Source organism: Quercus lobata, chromosome 8 (genome assembly GCF_001633185.2).
Source record: "Quercus lobata isolate SW786 chromosome 8, ValleyOak3.0 Primary Assembly, whole genome shotgun sequence".
In the NCBI taxonomy this organism is placed as follows: domain Eukaryota; kingdom Viridiplantae; phylum Streptophyta; class Magnoliopsida; order Fagales; family Fagaceae; genus Quercus; species Quercus lobata.
This window is the reverse complement of record NC_044911.1, coordinates 54134012-54157424: the sequence shown is the minus strand read 5'-3', so window position 1 is coordinate 54157424 and position 23413 is coordinate 54134012. Positions and strand designations below refer to the sequence as shown.

Here is a 23413-nt window from a genome sequence, read left to right as displayed (position 1 = left end):
CTTGAGTACTGTAGTGAGATTCATTACATAGTATTTGATACTTTCTTCTTGTGTGTAACATTTATTATTCTGACAAACATCCGTGTTGACAAATATCAACATATTTTTATACATCTAATTTCACATATCACGTTGTTTGGACCGAAAAGACCGAATAATATCAAAGTGGACCGAATGGACCAAATTGAATCAAAATAGACCGAAATAGACCCAATGGACCAAAGTGGGCCGAATAAAATGAATTGGACCAAAGTAGACCTAACGGACAGAAATAGACCTGATGGGCCGATTTGAACGGAAATAGACCCAACGAACAGAATTGGACCAAAACCGTGCTAGTTAATAACTTAATATAAAAAACACAGATGCATCTAAGAATATTGACATTAGTGGAATAAACATAGTTGCATGTCCACCTTGTTTCTCAGCAATTATTATATTATTTTTAAATTTATTGTAACACAGCATGAAGATTCAAGAAGATTACTACCAAAGGTGAACGATAATGGTCGTGGAAAATCCTAACATAAAACAATTCTACTCACACACATATACGGGCCTAAAGAACAGAAGTAACTGAAGTTACACTCTGATTGGAATAGCCCGGAGAGGCTTGGCCCGGTGTAAGGTGAGTCCAAAGGTCTCACTCATATCCATATTTTCTGGATTCATCTCATCTGCAAGCTTCCAATTAAAGAAATGTACAAGAGATGCCAACATCAAGTGCACCATCCGGTTAGCTAACGGTAATCCAGGGCAGATTCTTCTTCCAGCTCCAAAGGGAATCAGCTCGAAATATTGGCCTTTAAAGTCAATGTCTTGTTCTAAAAACCTTTCAGGCATAAATAAATCTGGGTTTGTCCATATGCTTGAGTCTCGTCCCATTGCCCACACGTTTACTAGTATTTGTGCATTTTTGGGCACAGTAAAGCCACACATTTCTACTTCAGTCTCAGCCTTGTGAGGAAGTAGAAAAGGTGCAGGTGGGTGCAAACGAAGTGTTTCTTTCACTATTGCTTGTAGAAAGGGAAACTTTGAGATGTCTACTTCTTGAATTAGCCGATCCTTGCCAAGGACTTCTTCAAGCTCGTCTTGGGCTTTAGCCATTTTTTCAGGGTTATTTATTAACTCTGCCAGTGCCCATTCAACAGTGCTTGATGTTGTGTCGATCCCTGCAATAAATAAATCCAAATACAAAATAGTGTGAGAGCTAGTTACAGAGTACTCTGCCCAAATTTATTAATGAAAACAAAAAGTAACGCCCCTGCGTTTGCTTTGCTGCTAAAGGTTAGTGCTAACAAAGAGTAGGAATTACGTGACTCCAACAAAACTACTGAACAATCTACTCATATATTTTTGTCCTTCTTTGGACAATATTCTCCTTTTTTCCCACTTTCCAAATATTCTTGCTCGAATTAGTGCTACAATGTAGTTACTAATTTTTGAAAATGATGATGATCTTGAAGTTGATAAATATGATGAGCAAGCTAGGCTACCGAGTAGTATTAGATTCCCATTACTACATGAAGTAATATAGGAATCATTTTCTCTCATTTAAAAAATGACTAAATTGTATTTATAACCTTAAGATGAGCTTAATTAGAATGCTTATTATGAGCTTCATCCTGCCCTTCTACTTCTTAAGTTACCTAAAAAGAAAATCAAAGAAAAGATATAATTATGTATTCTAAAGCATACTTAAGAAATGTCATCAATTACCAAAAGCAAATGTTTGAAATTGTAGAAGCTAAATTGTGATCCATCTTCTTCAGCGAAATTGAGAAAGGAATCTAGTACATCGTTGCTTGCCTTAAAACCCTCTGATGAAGCTCTTAATTGCACTCATTCCTTGATTGATGATACCATCAAAAATCCCCATCAGTTTTTCATAATAAATGGTGGCCCTTCGCCATGCACCTTGTGGATCAACTAAACGAAGTACTAGGAAATAGTCTGCAATATTAGACTTTCCAACTACTTCCATGACACCACATACAAGCTCCTGGAATTCTCGGGACAATGCACTTGAACTATACTGTGCTAAATCAATGGAAAAAAAAAGTGTTTGATATGGAATTAAGTACTGTAATGAAGGCTGCTCGACCAATATCCATCACTTCCCCACCATTGCTGCAACATTAATTAACATGGTCAAGTAATTCTTTCACCTTTTTTTGTCGAAGGGCTTGTATGGCATCGAGTTGTTGTGGAGCAAATATTTTCGTGGTAGAAACTTTCTTGAGGTTCCTCCAACGAGTCTAGGGATGGAACTAGGATTCGAACCTGAGGGGCCAAAACTTAAAACAATTTTTTATTTTTTATTTTTTTTTAATGAAAATTTAATATTGTAGTGGACTTACTCATGATCTACAAATCAAGAAAAATGTTTCATTATTTCCATATTTCGTAGTTCTATACACCAACTAAAAAAAGGGACTTCTCAACCAAAAAAAAAAAAAAAAAGCTAAAACCAAAATAATCACAAACAAGCACAAGTTTATATATATTACTAATATTAGCCACATCACACAAAGTGACAAACACAAAATTCACAAGTTCATATATATTACTAATATTAACCACATCACACAAAGTAACAAAGACAAAGTTTTTGATAAAACCAAAACAATCAGACCAAAGACTCTGGTCAATTGGTCTCACAAAAAAGTCACTTATGACTTACTAAAGACTAGGCTCACAAATTCAACTCACAAAACAATCACTACCAAAGACTAGTCTCACAAATTCACTATAAAAAAAAGTCACTTATGACTTACCAAAGACTAGTCTCACAAATTCAACTCACAAAATAGTCACTTTATGTCTTTATAGATAAAACCAAAACCAAAAAAAAAAAAAAAAAAGTTACAAACACTGAAACACAGCACACAAGTGACCGGTCCACAAAAAAAGCCATAGTTACACAATAGTCAATACAAAGCCACAAACTAGTCTACGGTCCACACAACACACCAGTCCATAAAAAGTCACAACTCACAAAAACAACACATCTTAGTTCATAAAAAATGCAGAGGGCAAAGGGCTAAAGCAGAGCAATATAGCAAAGACAAAAAAACAAAAATATGAACTTGAGAGAGGAGAGAAATTTCTTAGATTTATCAGACTCGTGTGTGATTGTGATCAAGGATCTAAGGAGGAGCAGCAGTAGCAAGTCAGCAACACCGAGTTTGATTTGAGGAAAAGAATAGCAGCAACAGTGATGGAGGCGTTGATGAGGTTGAGTGGGGCAAGAGTGAGGTTAGGGTAAAAATTTGGGAATTGTAATTTAGGTTTTCAGTCCATATTTATTTTTTATTTTGTAGTTTTTAGTTTGTCGGTTATTTTTTCAAATTGCATTTCTATACCAGTTTTTTTTTTTTTTTTTTTTTTTTTTTTTTTTAATGTGTGTTGGGGGGGGGGGCTATTAGGACAAAAATTTAAAATTTCAACACACACACACACACACACACACACACACACATATATATATGTGTGTGTGTGTGTGTGTGTGTGTGTGTCAATACGGGCAACCACACCATTGAAACTTTGTGGTGGTCAGCTACTCGGCTGATATCCGGGATAGTTCGATTGGAGAAGGCTTGGTCTTTTTTTTGGAGTGCTTCTTTGGCAATGTTTGGAGAGGAAATGATTGTGGTTGTTATGCTCCCAAGCTTGAGAGTCATAAGGGGTCTATAGGTTTTGGAGAGCTTTGCAACAGCTTAATAGGGTTTGTTGCCTAGCTCCAAGCTCCAAGATGTTTTCGATGATTGGAAAAGGGTGGGGGCCTGGGGGAAGTGTGGATTTTTGGAAAAATAATAGTGAATAAACAAGTTTGATACAACAAACAATATCTCAAATAATTAGCAAGAATGTAAATAAGTAATAATAATATAAATCTAAGTAAATTTAGGAACAATCTTACAGTGCTATAGAATCATGCAAAGAGTGTTGTCCTTAAAAGTTGATTCGTGCCACCCAACGTAAAACTTGGTGCGATTGGTTCTCTTGGCCAAACAACCCCCTAAGATTAGACTATAGCATCGATCTTTGTGATGTATGCACTTCCACTCATAAAAGGTTTAAGAACAACCTTCTATTGCCTTTCCTTAAAAAAAAAAAAAAAAAAAAAATTCTTGTAGAAAAATATGTAGGAGAGAAAGATAATAGATGAAAGGCCAAAAACGAATCGACCCCTTGTGATAAATTAACCAATTAATTAAGCCAAGTGAATTAATTAAGTTAATTAACATGCAAATGTATGGTAGTACAAACAAATCACCAATTAAACTAAATATGCAGTGGAAAATAAATTGACACGGTGATTTGTTTACAAATGGAGAAAAATAACATGGCAAAAACCCCACCGGGTGATTTTAAGGTCACCACTCCCGAAATTCCACTATTATCACAACAAGTGGTTACAAGTAAAGGAATCCCAGTACCTTATACCAACCTACAGTTGAACCCTTACCCCAATACCTAATTGGACTTGTTCTGTAGTGACAATTTCTCCTTTCGATGCATGGCTCCCAATAGTGACTAGCAAATTGCGCGGATCCCAGTACGTGACTTCAATCACCAACTAGAGAAGATCATTGACTGTAAAGTTCTTCAGTTCATCCCAACGATGAAGATCAAGAAGATGCTTGATCACAAAACCCTACGGTGTACAAATACAACAACTTCTTCACAAGAATGATGAACTAAGGCAAAACTGTGTCTCCGGTCACAAATTGCTTGAACAAATTTTGCTCGAACAAATTTTGCTCAACACTTGTGCAACTTGTGTACTCTTTGACGGCCCTTAAAATAATCATTTTATATGTCTAGGGTTGTGAGAAAAGAAAACTCAAACACATAATCACAGATTAGAGTTAAAACAGAACTGAAATTTTGTTTTTCATAAATCTCGATAGATACCCTATTTGTCAAGCTGCTGTCGAGCCACAAGGCTGAACAGCTATTTTAAGCTCGATAGATGGCTAGTTGTCAAGTTTTAATGAACATCACTTCTTCAGCTTGTTTCTTGGATAAACTTGCATGATTTTAACACTTGATCTTGAAACACAGTTTCTTGAAGTATTAAACACATCCTAAATTTACCCAATTACAAGTAAAGTGCATTTTGTTAAAGGATTAGCCAATTACATAAAATAGTGACATATGTTCCTAACAAGTGAATCACATATGTCCTAACAGTAGAGTTGTGTATATCTAAAATATAGAGTAGTAGAAAGACCCTTTAGAAAATGTGTTATGATGAGTATTATATAGGCTACTTATGAAGATAATAGTCTATAGTTATTGGTTACTAATAACCCTTAAAAGCCCAACGGCTATATTATTAATTATTGCCTAATGGCTATTTTTCTCATAATTGCCTAACGGCTATTTTTTTCATAAATTTCCAACGGCTAGAAAATAAATAAGAATAAAAGTGTTTGAACACACACCCACATCAACAATCCCCCACATGTTACAAACACAAAATAGGAAAGACACGCAGCTAAAGAAAGGTACCAGAAGGTTTTAACCATACATAGGATAAATAAGTAGGAACTAAAAGACAATGGTGAAGTTAAAACTCTTTTAACCAAGATATTAGAAAACCAAGCTTACCACCCACATAACTTTCTTTATCAAGATTGTTCTTAAGCGGGTTGGTGCCTTATCCAGGCCATGCGCCACTGGGTTTCATGAGAGCTCTAGAGACCTTTCCAAAAAGTCTCATAGGAAACGGCACAACTTCCACTTACACGTAGGTGGCATCCATCAGGAGTGTGTACAAAACACCCCATCTCAACAAGTAGGGAGTATGGATCCATTAAGAGCCTAAAGCTCAACCTCCAACAATTTGCAACTTAATTGGTGGCATCCATCAGAACTGCGTGCAGATACACCCCATCCCAACAAGTAGGGATATGAATCCATTAAGAGCCTAAGCTCATCCTCACCAAATTCTGCAACTTAGCACTGTCTCACACCATAGGGATGGAATTATCACTAATCTCCCTAACAAGATAGCAGAAAACACATAATAAATGACAGTACCCACATGGACCACTAATGACCTCTACCCATTTAACCCCTTACATGGAATCACCCATTATAGAGGTTGGGCATTAGTCACAGTGTCACAACTTAGGTATCAGTCCAATCCCCCTAGATGTCTCATTCACCAGCCTTCTTGCTAGTGGTTTGGTCAAAGGATCGGTCAAGTTCCTTTCTGACCTCACAAAGTCCCAGGACATATCACCATCACCAATAAGCTACCTCACAATATTGTGCCTCAATTGGATATGTTGACTTTTCCTATTATAAATTTTGTTCTTAGCATGTGCTATGGCAGCCTGGCAATCACAATGAATGCAAACAGAAGCAATAGTGTTAGGACATATGTGTTTCACTTGTTAGGAACATATGTCACTATTTTATGTAATTGGCTTATCCATTGACAAAACACGCTTTACTTGTATTTGGGTAGATTTAGGATGTGTTTAAATATTTCAAGAAACCATGTTTCAAGATCAAGTGTTGAAGCCTTCAAGTCTGTCCAAGAAAACAAGCTGATAGTGCAAATTCATTAAAACTCGACAGCTGCATCTATCGAGCTTAAGAAAGCTGTTCAAGCCCCGTGTGCTTGACACCTGCTCGACACCTCCTATCTGTCGAGATTTAAGAATTTCAGAATTCTGATATGATTTTCTTGGGATCCCTGAATATGTCTTTGGGCTTTCTTTTCTCCTAACCCTAGACATATAAAAGGATTGTTTTAAGGGCCGTCAAATAGTTATCAAGTTGCACAAGCATTGAGCAAACTCTGTTCAAGCAAATTGTGACCGGAGATGAAGTTCTTGCCCTAGTTCATCTCTTTCTCTTGAAGAAGTTGCTGTGTATGTACACCGTAGGGTTTTGTAACCAAGCATCTTCTTGATCTTCATCGTGTGGATGAACTAAAGAACTTTGTAGCCAACAACCTTCTTAGTTGGTGATTGAAGTCGCGTATTGGGATTCGCGCAATTGGTTAGTCATGCACTTGGGAGTCGTGCATCAGAAAGGGGAACTGTCACTACAGAACAAGTCCAATTGGGTATTGGGGTAAGGGTTCAACTGTAGGTTGGTAAGATACTTGGGGTTCCTTTACTTGTAACCGCTTGTTGTGATAATAGTGGAGTTTCGGGAGTGGTGACCTGAAAATCACCCGGTGGGATTTTTTATTGTTAGGTTTTCCCCATTTGTAAACAAATCACCATGTTATTTATTTTCCGCTGTATAATTAGTTTATTGGTGATTTGTTTGTGCTACCATGCGTTTGCATGATAAATTGATTAATTAATAACTTGGCTAATTAATTAATTAATTTCTATCACAAGAGGTCATTTAGTTTATGGCCTATCAAATAGAGTTAGTAAAAAGAGGTATATCAATTAATATACTCCTAAGCCACTCGGCTTCGGACCCAGCCTTCTCTAAGGCCACTAATTTTGCTTCCATGGTGAAACTTGCTATGCAAGTCTACTTAATTGACTTCCAAGAGACAGCTCCTCCAGCTAGTGTAAACACATATCCACTAGTGGGCTTCTCCTCATCGTATCAGAGATCTAATTAGCATCACAATATCCTTCTAAAACAGTAGGATAGCCACAATATGACAAACCAAAATCAAAAGTCCCCTTTAAATATCTCAATAATTTAGATATTGCATCCCAATGCTCAATACTAGGATTACGAATGTATCTACTCAATCTATCAAAAACATATGCAATATCAGGACGAGTACAATTTGTCAAAAACATTAAACTACCAATAATTTGTGCATGGCTTTAACATTTGATCTTGAAACACAGTTTCTTGAAGTATTAAACACATCCTAGATCTACACAATTACATAAAATAGTGACATATGTTCCTAACAAGTGAATCACATATATCCTTACAGTAGAGTCGTGTATATCTAAAATATAGAGTAGTAAAAAGACCCTTTAGAAAATGTGTTATGATGAGTATTATATAGGCTACTTATGAAGATAATATTCTATAGTTATTGGTTACTAATAACCCTTAAAAGCCCAATGGCTATATTGTCATAATTGTCCAACGGCTATTTTTCTCATAATTGCCCAACGGCTATTTTTCTCATAAATTTCCAACGGCTAGAAAATAAATAAGAATAAAAGTGTTTGAACATACACCCACACCAACAATTCCCCACATGTTACAAACACAAAATAGGAAAGGCACGCAGTTGAAGAAAGCATGCATCAATATGGTACCAGAAGGTTTTAACCATACATAGGATAAATAAGTAGGAACTAAAAGACAATGGTGGAGTTAAAACTCTTTTAACGAAGCTGTTAGTAAACCAAACTTACCACCCTCATAAATTTCTTTATCAAGGTTGTTCTTAAGCGGGTTAGCACCTTATCCAGGTCATGCACCACTGGGTTTTATGAGAGCTCTAAAGACCTACCCAAAAAGTCTCATAGGAAGTGGCACAACTTCCACTCACACATAGGTGGCATCCATCAGGAGTGCGTGCAAAACACCCCATCCCAACAAGTACGGAGTATGGATCCATTAAGAGCCTAAAGCTCAACCTCCAATAATTTGCAACTTAATTGGTGGCATCTATCAGGAGTGCGTACAAATACACCCCATCCCAACAAGTAGGGATATGGATCCATTAAGAGCCTAAACTCATCCTTACCAAATTCTGCAACTTAGCACTGTCTCACACCATAGGGATGGACTTATCACTAATCTCGTTAATAAGATAGCGGAAAACACATAATAAATGACAGTGCCCACATGGACCACTAATGACCTCTACCCATTTAACCCTTTACATGGAATCACCCATTATAGAGGTTGGGCATTAGTCACAGTGTCACAACTTAGGTATCATTCCAATCCCCCTAGATGTCTCATTCACCAACCTTCTTGCTAGTGGTTTGGTCAAAGGATCAGCCAAGTTCCTTTCTAACCTCACAAAGTCCAAGGACATAACACCATTACCAATAAGCTGCCTCACAATATTGTGCCTCAATTAGATATGTTAACTTTTCCCATTATAAATTTTGTTCTTAGCACGTGCTATGGCAGCTTGGCAATCACAAAGAATGTAAGCAGAAGAAATAAAGTTTGTAAAAAGAGGTATATCAATTAATAAACTCTTAAGCCACTCAGCTTCAAACCCAGCCTTCTCTAAGGCCACTAACTCTGTTTCTATGGTGGGTCTCGCTATGCAAGTCTGCTTGGTTGACTTCCAAGAGACAGCCCCACCAGCTATTGTAAACACATATCTAATAGTGGGCTTCATCTCATCTGTATCAGAGATCTAGTTAGCATCACAATATCATTCTAAAATGGTAGGAAAGCCATAATATGACAAACCAAAATCAAAAGTCCCCTTTAAATATCTCAATAATTTAGATATTGCATCCCAATGCTCAATACTAGGATTATGAGTGTATCTACTCAATCTACCAACAACATATGCAATATCAGGACAAGTACAATTTGTCAAAAGCATTAAACTACCAATAATTTGTGCATATTTATCTTGTGAAACACTATCACCATGATTTTTAACCAAGCGCACCTTTGAGTCATATGGAGTAGACATAGGTGACATATCAAAATGTTCAAATTTTTAAAGAATTTTCTCCACATAATGAGATTGTGATAGTATAATGCAATCATTTTCCCTAAGGATCTTAATGCCTAAAATAACATTTCCCTCGTCTAAATCTTTCATATCAAATTTATAGGCAAGAAAACATTTCGTATCGTACACAACATTATGGCTAGTTCCAAATATAAGCAAGTTATCAACATATAAACAAATAATGACACCTTCATTATTATTAAACTTACTATTATGCATTTATCCGCACCATTAATCACATATCCATGTGTAAGCATCATATTATCAAATTTCTCATGCCATTGTTTAGGTGCTTGTTTTAATCCATACAAGGATTTAACCAATTTACAAACTTTATATTCTTGTCCATGGACAACATAACTCTCGGGTTGCTCCATATAAATTTCTTCATCTAAATTACCATTTAAAAAAGCAGTTTTGACATCCATTTGATGTATAACAAGTTTGTGAATAGATGCAATGGCAAACAAAATTCTTATAGATGCAATTCTAGTAACTGGAGAATAAGTATCAAAATAATCAACATTATGCTTTTGCTTATAGCCCTTAACTACTAAGCATGCTTTATACTTATCTATTGTACCATCCGGTTTTAATTTCCTTTTAAATATCCATTTGCAACCAATAACCTTAGGAGGAAACTCAACTAATTCCCAAGTATGATTAGACATAATAGAATCTAATTCACTATTAATAGCTTCCAACCAAAATGGTGCATCAATAGATTTAATTGCATCATAATAACTTACAGGTTCATCTTCAACAATATAGGCAAAGAAATCGTTACCGTAACTCTTTTCCTTCCCAGCTCACTTACTTCTTAATTCTTGCATGTCATCAACAAGATCATTAGAAGTATCAATAGATTCATACATTACTTTTTCCTTATTTTTTAAAGGAAACAAATGTTCAAAGAATATAGCATTTTCTAATTCAATAATAGTGTAAGATTCTAAAATATCACTCTTGATAACTAGAAATCTATAAGATGAACTATTGCTAGCATATATTCAATAAACACACAATCACATATTCGAGAACTAAGTTTTCTCTTTTTAGGCTCAGGCAGCATAACCTTAGCCAACCCCCACACTTTAAGGTATTCCAAGTTAGAGGCTTATGTCTTTCCCAAAGTTCAAAAAGAGTTTTACCAGTTTTCTTATGAGATACCTTATTTTGTATTTGGCAAGCCGAAAGAATGGCTTCCCCCCAAATATTGGAAGATAGCCCAGAACTAACAAGCATAGCATTCATCATCTCTTTAAGAGTTCTATTTTTCCGTTCGTCTATTCCATTAGATTTAGGTGAAGAAGGAGGAGTTACCTCATGAATTATGCCATTTTGTTCACAAAATTCTTTAAAAGAGTTAGACTCATATTCACCTCCTCTATCAGTTCTAAGTTTTTAATCCTTTTATTCTTTTGGTTCTCAACTTCATTTTTATTCTTTATAAACATTTCCAAACCTTCATCTTTGGTTCTTAATAAATAAAGTTCAGTGAATCTAAAATGGTCATCAACAAAGATTACATAAATAATTTTACCACCTCTAGTCATTGTGGGTTTTAAATCACCCAAGCCACTATATACCAAACTAAGAAGTTTCAGATTCTCTTGTTACAGATTTACAAGGTTTCTTGGTGATTTTAGTTTTGGCACAAATTTCACATTTTTCCATGTTTGCTTCACTTAGTGAGTTTATGATTCCACATTCTTTCATTTTCTTTATGTAACCAAGATTTATATGTCCAAGTCTACCATGCCACACATCAATAGAATCAACCAAGTAAGCTTAAGAAGATGAACCATGACACTACATATAGTAATTAGCATTAACATTGATATATAAAAATAAAAATAAAAACAGTTGCATCTAAGAACATTGACATTAATCGAATAAACATAGTTGCATGTCCACCTTGTTTCTCAACAATTATTATATTATTTTTAAATTTATTGTAACACATAACATGACGATTCAAGAAGATTACTACCAACGGTGAACAATAATGCTTGTGGAAAATCCTAACATTAAACGATTCTACTCATGCACATACACTTGCCTAAAAAACAGAAATAACAGAAGTTACACTCTAGTTGGAATAACCCGGAGAGGCTTAGCCCTGTGTAAGGTGAGTCCAAAGGTCTCACTCTCACTCATATCCATATCTTCTGGATTCATCTCATCTGCAAGCTTCCAATTAAAGAAATGTACAAGAGATGCCAACATTAAGGGCACCATCCGATTAGCAAACGGCAATCCAGGACAGATTCTTCTTCCAGCTCCAAAGGGAATTAGCTCGAAGTTTTTTCCTTTGAAGTCAATGTCTTGTTCTAAGAACCTTTCAGGCATAAATAAATTTGGGTTTGTCCATATGCTTGAGTCTCGTCCCATTGCCCACACGTTTACTAGTATTTGTGCATTTTTGGGCACAATAAAGCCACGCATTTCTACATTAGTCTCAGCCTTGTGAGGAACTAGAAAAGGTGCTGGTGGGTGCAAACGAAGGGTTTCTTTCACTATTGCTCGTAGAAAAGGGAACTTTGAGATGTCCACTTCTTGAACTAGCCGATCCTTGCCAAGAACTTCTTTAAGCTCGTCTCGGGCTTTAGCCATTTTTTCAGGGTTATGTATTAACTCAGACAGTGCCCATTCAACAGTGCTTGATGTTGTGTCAATCCCTGCAATAAATAAATCCTGATACAGAATAGTGTGAGAGCTAAACTTATAGAGCACTGCCCAAGTTTATTAATGAAGACAAAAAATAATGCTCTTAATTAGTATTTTTCCTGCGGCTAAAAATTAATGCTAAGTTGCTAAGAGCACTCATCGGTGCTTGTATAATAAAAAAAAAAGTACCACATTAATGCATTTTACACCAAAAAACTAATATAATTAAGTGTTTTGAAGCAAAGTTAAGAAAGGTATTTAATTACCAGAAGCAGACGTTTGAAATCGTCGCAGCTTAATTCTGAATTATCTTCTTCAGTGAGATTAAGGAAGGAATCTAGTACATCGTTGCTTGCCTTAGAACCCTCTGATGAAGCTCTTAATTGTACTCGTTCCTTGATGATACCATCAAAAATTCCGATCAATTTTGTAAAATAACTCTTCATCCTTTTCCGTATACCTTGCGGGTCAACTAAACGAAGTGCTGGGAAATAGTCTACAATGTTGGACTTTCCAAGAAGCTCCATGATACCAAATATAAGGTCCTGGAACTCTTGGGACTGTAAATTTGAACTATACTGTGCCAAATCAATGGAAAAAAAAGTGTTTGATATGGTATTAAGTACTGTAATGAAGGCTACTCGACCAATATCAACCACTTCCCCACCACTGCAACATTGGTCAACATGGTCAAATAATTCTTTCACCTTTTTCTGTCGAAGGGCTTGTGTGCCATCGAGTTGTTGTGGAGCAAATATTTTCGTGGCAGAAAGTTTCCTGAGGTTCCTCCAACGAGCCAACGCGGGCAACCATGCCATTGAATTTTTGGGGTGGTTAAATACTTGGATAGAGTCCGGGATAGTTCGGCTGGAGAGGGCTTGGTCATTTTTTTGCAGTGCTTCTTTGGCTATGTCTGGAGAGGATATGACTATGGTTGTTATGCTCCCAAGCTTGAGAGTCATAAGGGATCCATAGGTTTTGGAGAGCTTGGCAACATCTTGATGGGGTTTGTTGCCCAGCTCCAGGATGTTTCCGATGATCGGAAAAGGGCGGGGACCTGGGGGAAGTGTTGAAGAGCCAGACTTCCGGCCTCCTAGAGCGGCAGTGAGCACATGAATGCATGCCCACACGATGGGAAGTATTAGCCAAAATGCTAGGTGGTCCATTAACTCAACTTTGCTTTGTGTTTCTTGTCGTTGTATTTTGTGAAGTAACACAAAGTAATGGGTGTTGGCTCAAAAGTTCTGTTAGAATTGTGAATATTGTATTCAATGTGTAAAAATTGCATGGGGTTAGCCTTTATATAGACAAACATATGATGAGTGCAGTATAAACGTGCGTATTACATTATGTATTAATTTAATACAAGACATACATGTACGATAGATATGAGAAAGCAATGGTTGTGCTGTCTCAAAAACTACCGGCTAGATTTTCAAAGAAACACCACATCCTTTAAGAGGCAGTGGAATCCATCAGGTGGACTTCATATATAATTTCCTAAAGATTTAATATATAAGGTTTACAAACTAACTTATTTTTAATTACAAAAAATTATTTTAAACATTTGTTCATTATGTTCTTTATAAGAAGTAATAAAATTATATTCTTACTACATCAGTTTGTAAGTTTTTTATATTGAAACTTGTAGTAACTTTAATATTTTTCTTACAAAAAATTATTATATACTCCTTAAAGTCTAGGGCAGGCATAATAATTTCTCAACGTTTGCAAGCTGCACAACAATCACAACTTGGCTTTACTAGACGTTCTATCTTTTTAAGCATACCCTTAACTACTAATTAGGTCACTTCTAGCTATATTGAAGTCTTTCATCTTTGAGAAATTAGTTGGGAAGTGAGAAAGTTACCAATAAGGAATTTTTTTTTTTTTTTTTTTTCCAGATTTTTCATTAGAAGGAAAATGTGTTAAGTGCGATCTGGTAAATGACTTGTTTTAGGGTTTGTGTATATATATATATAGTAGACAAAATTGATATACAGTACAAAATAATTTACTTTTATGATTATGTAAACAAAAAGCAACAACTAGATTTTATAAATAAATGATGTAAACAAATACAGTAGACTGAAATAAATATATAATTAAATATACTCATGGACCGAATGTGTACAAAATGCGTGTGATTTTATACATCTAATTTAGAGCTGTACTACTAGAAAGCCAACTAGCTTGGAGTTTGACACGGAGTTTGGTTTGTAAGATTTATCATCGACTTTTCAATTGGACAGTGATTTGTTTAAAACATTTTGCATGATTTTGGTAGGTTGTCTTTCAAATTCACTTTTCAATTGGACGGTGATTTGTTTAAAACATTTTGCATGATTTTGGTAGGTTGTCTTTCAAATTCACTTTTCAATTGGACGGTGATTTGTTTAAAACATTTTGCATGATTTTGGTAGGTTGTCTTTCAAATTCAAACTGTGAAGATAACTTAAAAGTAAAAACATGGAGATGCAAAAGTTCCTTTCAATTTCTTGACGTTTTGTCTACCATCCGTATAACATTTTCAACTTATAGGCTTATATGAAGAGTCCAAATCGTGGGTCTAATCTGATCCACCCAACCATCATGGGTTGGATAAGTTTGATTGAGTGTGAGTTTGTTTAGTAACGTGTCTGTTTGAAGTTACATTTGCTTTTTTGGTTGGTCCCATGGCACTGTTCATGGACCAGCCGAAGCACAAACACACGTTAACAATGGCAAGTAAACAGTGTTTTACCTTTTAAAAAGTATTCTGCTATAGTGTTTTAAACAATAAGTTTTCAATTTTCAGCAAATAAACGATATCCAAACAAACTCTGAATTGACATCATATCATATCATCTATACTACTCTATTTACGGGGTTTCCCCTATTTGAACTGGTTTTTTTTTTTCAAAATACCCCTACACCCTACGTTTAAGTAGGGTCAAAACTTGGTAAAAATACTTCTTTAACTTCCACGTAAAACACTATCTACAAAATAAGACCACACTCCCACTACACTCACGTTGGTTTTCAAACTCAAATGGCTTCTTCTTCAGTTCTCCAATTCTCTCAATTTTATGTTAATCTTCTTTTCACCATTATCATCATTTTTTCTATTTGCTCCTGCTCAACAGTATGTGTGTGTCAATGTACATTGGTCTTTTCTATTTTGGTTTTCTAATTCATTAACAAATTCTTATATTCTATAAACAAAACAAATATTTCAATCTCACCTTTAATTTCTTTCACATATTTCTTCAAGGAACGTGCACTGGGGTGTCTATCTTCAAGATTTTCGTGTGCTCTATCCTCCAACTCCAATAGACTGTTTGGACTTTGGACTTGAAGTGTAGTCAACAGCCAAAATGCAAGTATCTTTGATCACCTTATGCTTGTTGGGTTCTATCACTTCACTTGCGTCCATCACAACACAAAAATAAGAGAGAATTTGTGAAAGTTGGTTATTGGAAAACATATCAATTTTATCCAATTTGTGAAAGAACCAATTTCAATAATTCTAACTGTGTTAAAAATTTGATTTTGAAGAAACTATTTTTTCACTCCGATATAAATTCAACTCGGTTTTGGGTTTAAAAGTTTAGCAATTTAGACTTCATATATTCAGCTAAGAGATTTATATCATACCAAACTCAAGAAGATTGCCCGATCATTATCGACATGGATACCACTTTTTTATGGGACCTCGTCTCTAAAGGATCGGAATGTTAGGATGGCATATTAGGGTGAAAGTCTTGAAGGTTTAAGGTTGCTAATAAGATGATTGGAACATTGTTTTCACACCACAGGTAAGGGATAGGCAATCCAAACTGCCCATTTGAATGTGCTGGGTAAGGTTAAGGACGTAGGAAATTCAAAATGGCCCTTCTTACTATAGACTATTTTGGGATTTGATAATTATATCACAAGATTTCAGATTTAATCCATTTGAGCCCATCATCTGATGACATACATACTCTTTCTATCTTGTACAGTGTTGAATATTATTATAATTTATGCCATATAACAGCCTATAGTGACCAGTGATGACTCAGTTCAAAGATCTTTTTCTAATAAATACAATAGTATTTAAAATATTTAATGTTCACTTTATAAAAATGGCTTTTTATTATAAGACACCAAGAAATTTCTTTTTTCGTGTAAACAAAATTCAAACTCAGGGCTCTTATCTATCTACCTACATTATTAATAACAAAATTTCTGGTTTAATTTTTAATATTTTGTGTACTAAAATATCCTCACACAAATTCTTAAACTCTTTAAAATATCCTCATCTTTTAGTTAACAAATTTCAAATTAAAAAACACAAACAGGTTAAAAGAGTAATTTACTATTATTAAGTTTTAGGCTTTTTCCTTTATCTTCTCCATTCAACCTAAAGTTTTTTTATTTTTTTTGGCATTTTGACTAAACTTAAGACACTATCTCTATCTCATTTTTAAACATTATTTCACGTTATCTTATTAGTTACTTATATATCACTTTTAAACATTATAACACAAAAAAAAAACACAGTTATTTATATATCACTTTTAAACATTATAACATTAAACCAAAAAAACAAATAAATAAAAAAGAGCATTATTGTACACGCAAAGCACGTGTGACGAGCTTGGTTTGATAATAAATTTATTTTTTACCAGTTGAGTTACTTGGAACTTACAAAACCATGCTAGTTATAAGTTGTGCAATTATCCAAAATTCAGGTTGAGATCATCAGGCTCGGACTAATATTCGTTGGTTAATCCAAAAGAATTGCTCAAAACCAACGCAAACTAAGTTTTGACAAATTTATTCAAACTTTTTAACTTCTGTCACTCTAAAAATGAACAAAAAATACATCGTTTTACTAATTGTAGAGTTTACGTGGCATCCTAGAAAAAAAATTGGAAGGGTTAGAAAAAATCAATTAAGTAAAAACAAATTTTTTTACACTAATAGCAAAAAAGACTAAAGAGACAGAATAACATACTTCTAAGATTACAAATAACAGAACTATGTTAAAACGATTACAAATAACAGAAGAATTACAAAGCGTGTTCTAATAGGTAGTATTTTCCCGATGATGCAAGTGACAAATACAACACAATTTCCTTCAATGGTAAAAGCTGAATGAGATACATCAATATCTGAGAGCTATAATTCAGAGCTATAATTTTCAATAAAATGTGAACTTTATAATTCTAGAGGAACAACCACACCCAACCCCCCCCCCCCCCCCCCCACACACCAACCTGGGGACTTTCTAAAAAATCCGACTATATGAGTCGTGTTAATTCGAAGTAAATGGAAGAATAGGCTACAAGAAATAGACTGTGTAATTGGAATGTTAAGTGTTCAAGTGTATCCACCTTCCATCAGTCTCCATTCCATCACTCAAACACTATCAATTAGCTATCTAGTCATAAAGGCCTTCATCATACCAAATATCAACCAAGAAGTCTACCATCTCCTGCACAAGCGACCAATCAACCAGATTCACATAAGCACTTCCAAAATCATAGGTGCACGCACAATTAAGGTGGCAGTTATAATACACTCTAGACATCCCCTGTCCTAAACTGTAACTACAAATTATTGGTTAGAAATATTTTTTGGGGGGTAAAATGGGTAACTCAGAATCAATTTAAAGACATAAATGTGATCTCAGAAGTCAGCACCAAAAAGAATAAGTTACGTAATGATGTGATCAGTTCTATCTTTTGCTCTCATTTTAATTTTCAAAGCTTCAAATCTAAGTCTCTCGCTCTCCCCCGTCTCTCCCTAACACACACACAACAAACACGTGCACATCAGCACCCTGTGCTGCTGTTATAAATAAAGAAATATTCAATACAAGAACATGACATGCATGTATGAATTGTGTGTGTTGAGAAGCTTACAGGTAGAGGAATTCGCTCAGGAAAAGGCTCATTAGTCAAGAGCAGATCTTCATATGCCATGGACCAACTGAAACAATAAATTTTCCAGATATCTTTCAATCATGTAACTACAGAAAAATGATATTGGACAAAGACTGTGATGGCCAGAAATATTGTAACAGACCCAAAAAAAAAAAAAAAAAAAAAAAGCAAATATAAGGGATTCAAACCCCTGGCTCGGTGTTTCACAGCCATGTGCTCTAATCCTTTAAGCTACAAGCCCTGCTCTATATCTCAGAAGTACCCTAAAAGATGTGAAAGCACATCTCACTTTATAAGAACATTATTTTCAGGTGTGATGTGGAAAGGAGTTTCATAATTGGGTTTTTGAACAAGAGGACTTCTTCATTTTTCTCATATGTGTGTATGTGTATATATATATATATATATATATTTTTTTTTTTTTTCTTTTCTTTTTTGTAGGTATGTAAGCAATCTTTTTTCCTTACCTAATCTGCAACAGGATCCTCATTTTATGACACTAGGTCTGATAATGAAGATGAATAAAAAAACACTCACCAATAAGAAAACATAAAAGAAAAAAAAAATAGAGAAGCCGAATCATCCTTTTATTTTTGCTAGTGCCATATATTTTGCTCATAGTTGGTTTCAAGCCCAAGAAAAGGAGGAGGGTTGTGGTAGGTTGATGGCTAGCGTAAAATTTAGTCACTCTATTATGAATCATCCTTTTGTTTATACTCACTACCTTTGCTTCCAAGAATTAAGACCAAAAAGGTTCTTTCGAGTTTGCAAGTCCACAGATTTTAGTTCAGGCTTCAGAATAACACATCCCTCAATCTCAATGACTATTTGCTTATGATTCTAAAAACAGAAGACTATTTGCTTAAATAGTAAAATATATAGATAGTATAATATTTTTAACATTGACTACTGTCACTGATCCCATTGTATCAACAAAGCATTGGGAAAAGTATATACCTTATAATTGGGTCCTTTGCCTTTCTTTTTGGTCGTCGAGATGGATCCCCCACCCACTTTCTTCTACTCTCTTGCCAGGCAATTGCAGCTACATCACACATTCAGCCCGATTACTCTTCAGAGAACAATATTTGAATAATGAATTTCAGTAATTATAAAAAATATTTTGAAAAATACAGAATAGAAAAGAAAAGGAAAGAGTAAAGTGCACTCTTGGTCTTCATAATAATGTTGCTATTTCGTGCTTATTCTTTTGAATGTAGCAATGTTACTCTTCAATGTTTAACTTCATTTCAATTTCACTCTTTCATTCAAATATGTTTTTTGATAAGTAATAATATTCATAAATATGTTTTGGTCAAGTTAACAAAGTTAAGTCATAAGAAAGTCATGTGAATGAAATTTCCATTTAAGGAAGTCATAACAGAGTTATGCCAATTGGCCCACATCAATAGAATTTTGTTTATATTTGTTTATAAGCAATCAAAATTTATTAGGAAAAAGAAAAAAGAAGGCAAAACCTTAGTATATGGGAGGTTTACAAGAAAGAAAAGAAAAACTAGGATCTAATTTTGCATTGATCTAATAAATCCCAAACAGAGCAAATATTAGCAGTGTGAGCTTCCTAACAATAGCACAATGTCGAAAGAGATGGATAATTGTCTCCCCATTTGGTTTGCACATATAACACCAATCAACAATGATTATCTTGCTCATGGGGTGCCAGAAAGCAACTCCTCTCTAGCAATTAACCTGCATGTCTTGCTGGAAACTGCACCTTCTCCCACATTAATTTTGATCATTGAAGGATTTGGATCTCCAAGTCTGATTATGTACAATCTCACTTGTAACTTTTTGTGAGAATATGGCAGGCTTGGTTCTCATGGAAGACTAGCTATTGAGTTTTGGTAAGGGAAAAGTGACAAAAATGGGAAGCTCTACAGCACAAACCTGACAAGGTTTAGCATGAGCTTGAGGTAGTGATGGGCCACAGGAGAAGTAGGATTGGATGGTGTGGGGTCAGGCTTTGGAAGGGTTGAAGGAAGAGGAGTGAGAGGATGGAAGGCAGAAACCTCTTTCTTTGTTAATTAGAAATTATACAAAAAAAAAAAAAAAAAAAAAAAAAAAAAAAAAAAAAAAAAAAAACCAAACCATGTAGACTATTTGTCTCCACTGAATGCACGTCAGCAATTTTAGTCACATTGCTAACATATGACTTAACTCCAATACCTATTTTTAAATGTATTTGGACGGGACTAAATTGAAACAAAGCTAGAAATTGGAGGACAACATCACTGCAATTGACAGACTAGGATTATCCAAAAAAAAAAATGATACTACCTTATTTTATGTTTTAACTTTTAACTAGCATTACAAAACCCTTCAGCACAAGATCACCCAAATCAAGAGTCTTACCATGATTGACATATATGGAAGTGCCCATATCTTTTTCTTTGGACTGATTTTCTTTATCAGTACATGTAGAATGCTCTGAAGGTTGTGTTCTATTGCGACGGAAACTTCCAGTATTTTGCTCCATTGTCTCTGAACTGAACGAACATTCCCTTCTGCAATGACACAATGGAAGTTGACAACAGTTCCTTTTAAGAAGCCATCTTAAGGTTCTATCAACAGAAATGGCCATGTGGAATACAGGGACGTGACAAAACAGCTAATGCTCAACATAAAGTAGCTCTTCAGTGCTATGGACATGTCAAGGAAGGAAGGAAAGAAAGAAAGAAATAAAACAATATGGATAATCTTAACATGAAAACTATACATGTTAGTTGACATCTCCTAGCTTCATAATTTGAAATTATGAAACTTGGGAAACTTGATAGATTCTCCCAAAATGAGAAATTCATGAATCACACAAAACATAAATTTTACATATGTTTGATTCCAATTTTTCATATTAATTTCTAAATATTTTCACAGAATGTGCAATTTAATTGCAAACATCACAAGAATTTCAACAGAAAAGACAAAGATGACATGAGCTCCATCTTATGAACCACATTTTCCTTATTAGTAAATTCATAGTTGTTATTATTTCTCAACAGTATGCAAACTTGTAATTAAGCTTAACGACATATTAACACCCCCCCCCCCCCCCAAAAAAAGAAGAAGCACTAACCCCACTACTTATCCAAAACAACAAAAAACCAAAAAAGAAAGAAAATGCCAATGCCAATGGCAACAGCTATTACGCCTTCATTGGCCAAAGGAAATGCTTAGTACTATTCTTTAAAAGATAATCATTCACAAAGTTCATTTCTACCTCTATCACTGACTCCCTCTTCATTTACTTTCCCAGAAATTGGTTTTTACTTTCAGTAAGAACTTCCATCCAAACAGGTATCACTGTATCAGTTCACTGTACCTTATAATCTGATTTTCATCAAATTCCAAATAGATAAAAATGACTCCCTAGGCCACTCAATACCCCATATTTTGGATCAAGTGTCAAATGTCCTGAGAGATAGAAAATTTCTAGAGATAAAAATCAGACTAGAAGGTATTAAAGCTACTTCTCAATACAACAAGTGCATCATCCATCGTCACACTGCTAGTCTCATTATTATACTCTCTACAACCATGTATTTTTTTTATCTCAGACACCTATGCATCTCCACAATACAATCTAGACCATCACTCATTGTCCAATCAACCTCTACTACTTGCTAAAGATAGAAAAATAATAACTTCCCAACAAGCAACCGCAAGCATTAATTTTCATACTTTCTATCTTCTATCAACTCTGGCACATTCAAATGCAAGAACCCATTTCCTTGTTTGACACAAGCACAATTTATGGTAGAGCTAAAGCTTTCATTACTCTCCCCATCTATAACTACTAAAAAAACTTGACAATCATTGCTTGTTCAACACAGATCCAAATGTTAGATAAACAGAGCGGATTTCCTTTTCAACATAACCCATACCATGTGAACCAAATTAAAAAAATAAATACAAATTAACCCATCAAAAAAAAAAAAAAAAAAAAAAAAAAACCTTGTTATACCATACCCAATTACCCATTCATCTCTGGGCTAAGATTCTACACAATTTCTTATCCAAAATGTCAAGCATTATTTACAAAACCAAATTGAAGAATTATTTTATTCAAGAATTCATCTTTTAGCTTCCAAGATGCAAAGCATAAATCTTTATTCCTTTACCAAATTGATTCAGTAATCTTGAATCTCAAATTTCTCAATCTCAACTTAACATTTAACTTCATTTACGTTACTGAAAAAATTACCTGAAAAAACAAAACTTCTGCAAGAAAAACGAAGAAGAAAAGGAAACATCACCAAGATTACACACAACAGATTTAACTCTTAATATCAAAAATAAAAATAAAAATCTAAAAACAACAAGTACGAGCCTAAACCCATGATTCTATTTCAGGGTTTTTGCAATGCATTTAACCATAATAGTTAAAAATCACACAAACCCATATCATATTTATACACAAACCTTATACTAGTGAAGCAACAACTTAAGAATAATAATAATAATAATAATAATATAACCAAAAAAAAAGAAGAAGGAAAATTAAGCCATACCTTGTCGTGCACATTTTACAGAATCATTTTCTTTTGCAGAGAAATTGATACAGAGAGAGTAGAGAGAACAGATTTTAGAGAAATGGGTTTGAGTGATAATAGGAGACAGAATTAGAATTAAAATGTAGAATTTGAGAATTTCTTTGTATGTTTCGTGTTTTGCTTGCGTTTTGTGTTTGTTAACTTTGTTTTCCACAGGCTTCTGAATTCTATGTGCCCTTCTAACGTGGATGTGTCTGGAATTGGATAAGTAGGCCATATATAGGTATTTATATCAATTGGAATGGCAGGAATACCCTCAACCTACATGGAGAAAAAATGCAAAATTTAACGTAACGTCAGAGGACAATTTGGTCATTTCGCGTTACAAAAGGGAAGAACCTTGCTTGCATTTGGGATTTCAATATTTTACTTTTTTTTAAAAAAAAATCAGTTTTTATGTATTTTATTATTGCACGGCCAACATCTATGCTGCATGCCTATCAAAAAATAATAATAATAATAAACATCTATGCTGCATGTTTTTTCTAAGACCAAGCTCTTTTTTTTGTTAAATAATTTTTCTAAGACCAAGCTAATATTAAACAATCTTATTTTTTAAGGCAAATAATAAACAATCAAAAAGCTATAATAAA

The 23413-nt window shown here is 34.5% G+C and overlaps 2 protein-coding genes across 2 annotated transcripts; both read right to left on the bottom strand.

The window, feature by feature from the left end:
• Positions 1 to 551: 551 nt before the first annotated feature.
• LOC115955548 (cytochrome P450 76T24-like) lies at positions 552 to 13815 on the bottom strand. The gene is made up of 2 exons (XM_031073701.1): positions 12604 to 13815; positions 552 to 1188 (listed from the first exon to the last, which is right to left on the bottom strand). Exons 1-2 carry the CDS (start codon positions 13501 to 13503, stop codon positions 583 to 585), a joined length of 1506 nt encoding a protein of 501 aa, XP_030929561.1. The 5' UTR covers positions 13504 to 13815; the 3' UTR covers positions 552 to 582.
• LOC115955550 (geraniol 8-hydroxylase-like) lies at positions 11578 to 23036 on the bottom strand. Its single transcript, XM_031073704.1, has 5 exons — positions 22779 to 23036; positions 20623 to 20774; positions 19207 to 19294; positions 18229 to 18295; positions 11578 to 12364 (listed from the first exon to the last, which is right to left on the bottom strand). Exons 1-5 carry the CDS (start codon positions 22790 to 22792, stop codon positions 11753 to 11755), a joined length of 933 nt encoding a protein of 310 aa, XP_030929564.1. The 5' UTR covers positions 22793 to 23036; the 3' UTR covers positions 11578 to 11752.
• Between the last annotated feature and the right edge of the window lie 377 nt (positions 23037 to 23413).

What these genes read in the sequence shown, in the direction of transcription:
- LOC115955548 (XM_031073701.1), bottom strand. Translation starts at nt 13,503, where the DNA reads ATGGACCACCTAGCATTTTGGCTAATACTTCCCATCGTGTGGGCATGC. An exon ending in ATTTCAAACGTCTGCTTCTG is followed by an intron (nt 1,189 to 12,603) that starts GTAATTAAATAC and finishes ATTTTGTATTTG; the next exon opens with GATTTATTTATTGCAGGGAT.
- LOC115955550 (XM_031073704.1), bottom strand. An exon ending in GCAAAGGACCCAATTATAAG is followed by an intron (nt 18,296 to 19,206) that starts GTATATACTTTT and finishes TTATTGTTTCAG; the next exon opens with TTGGTCCATGGCATATGAAG. An exon ending in CTGAGCGAATTCCTCTACCT is followed by an intron (nt 12,365 to 18,228) that starts GTAAGCTTCTCA and finishes ATTCTGTATCAG; the next exon opens with GATTTATTTATTGCAGGGAT.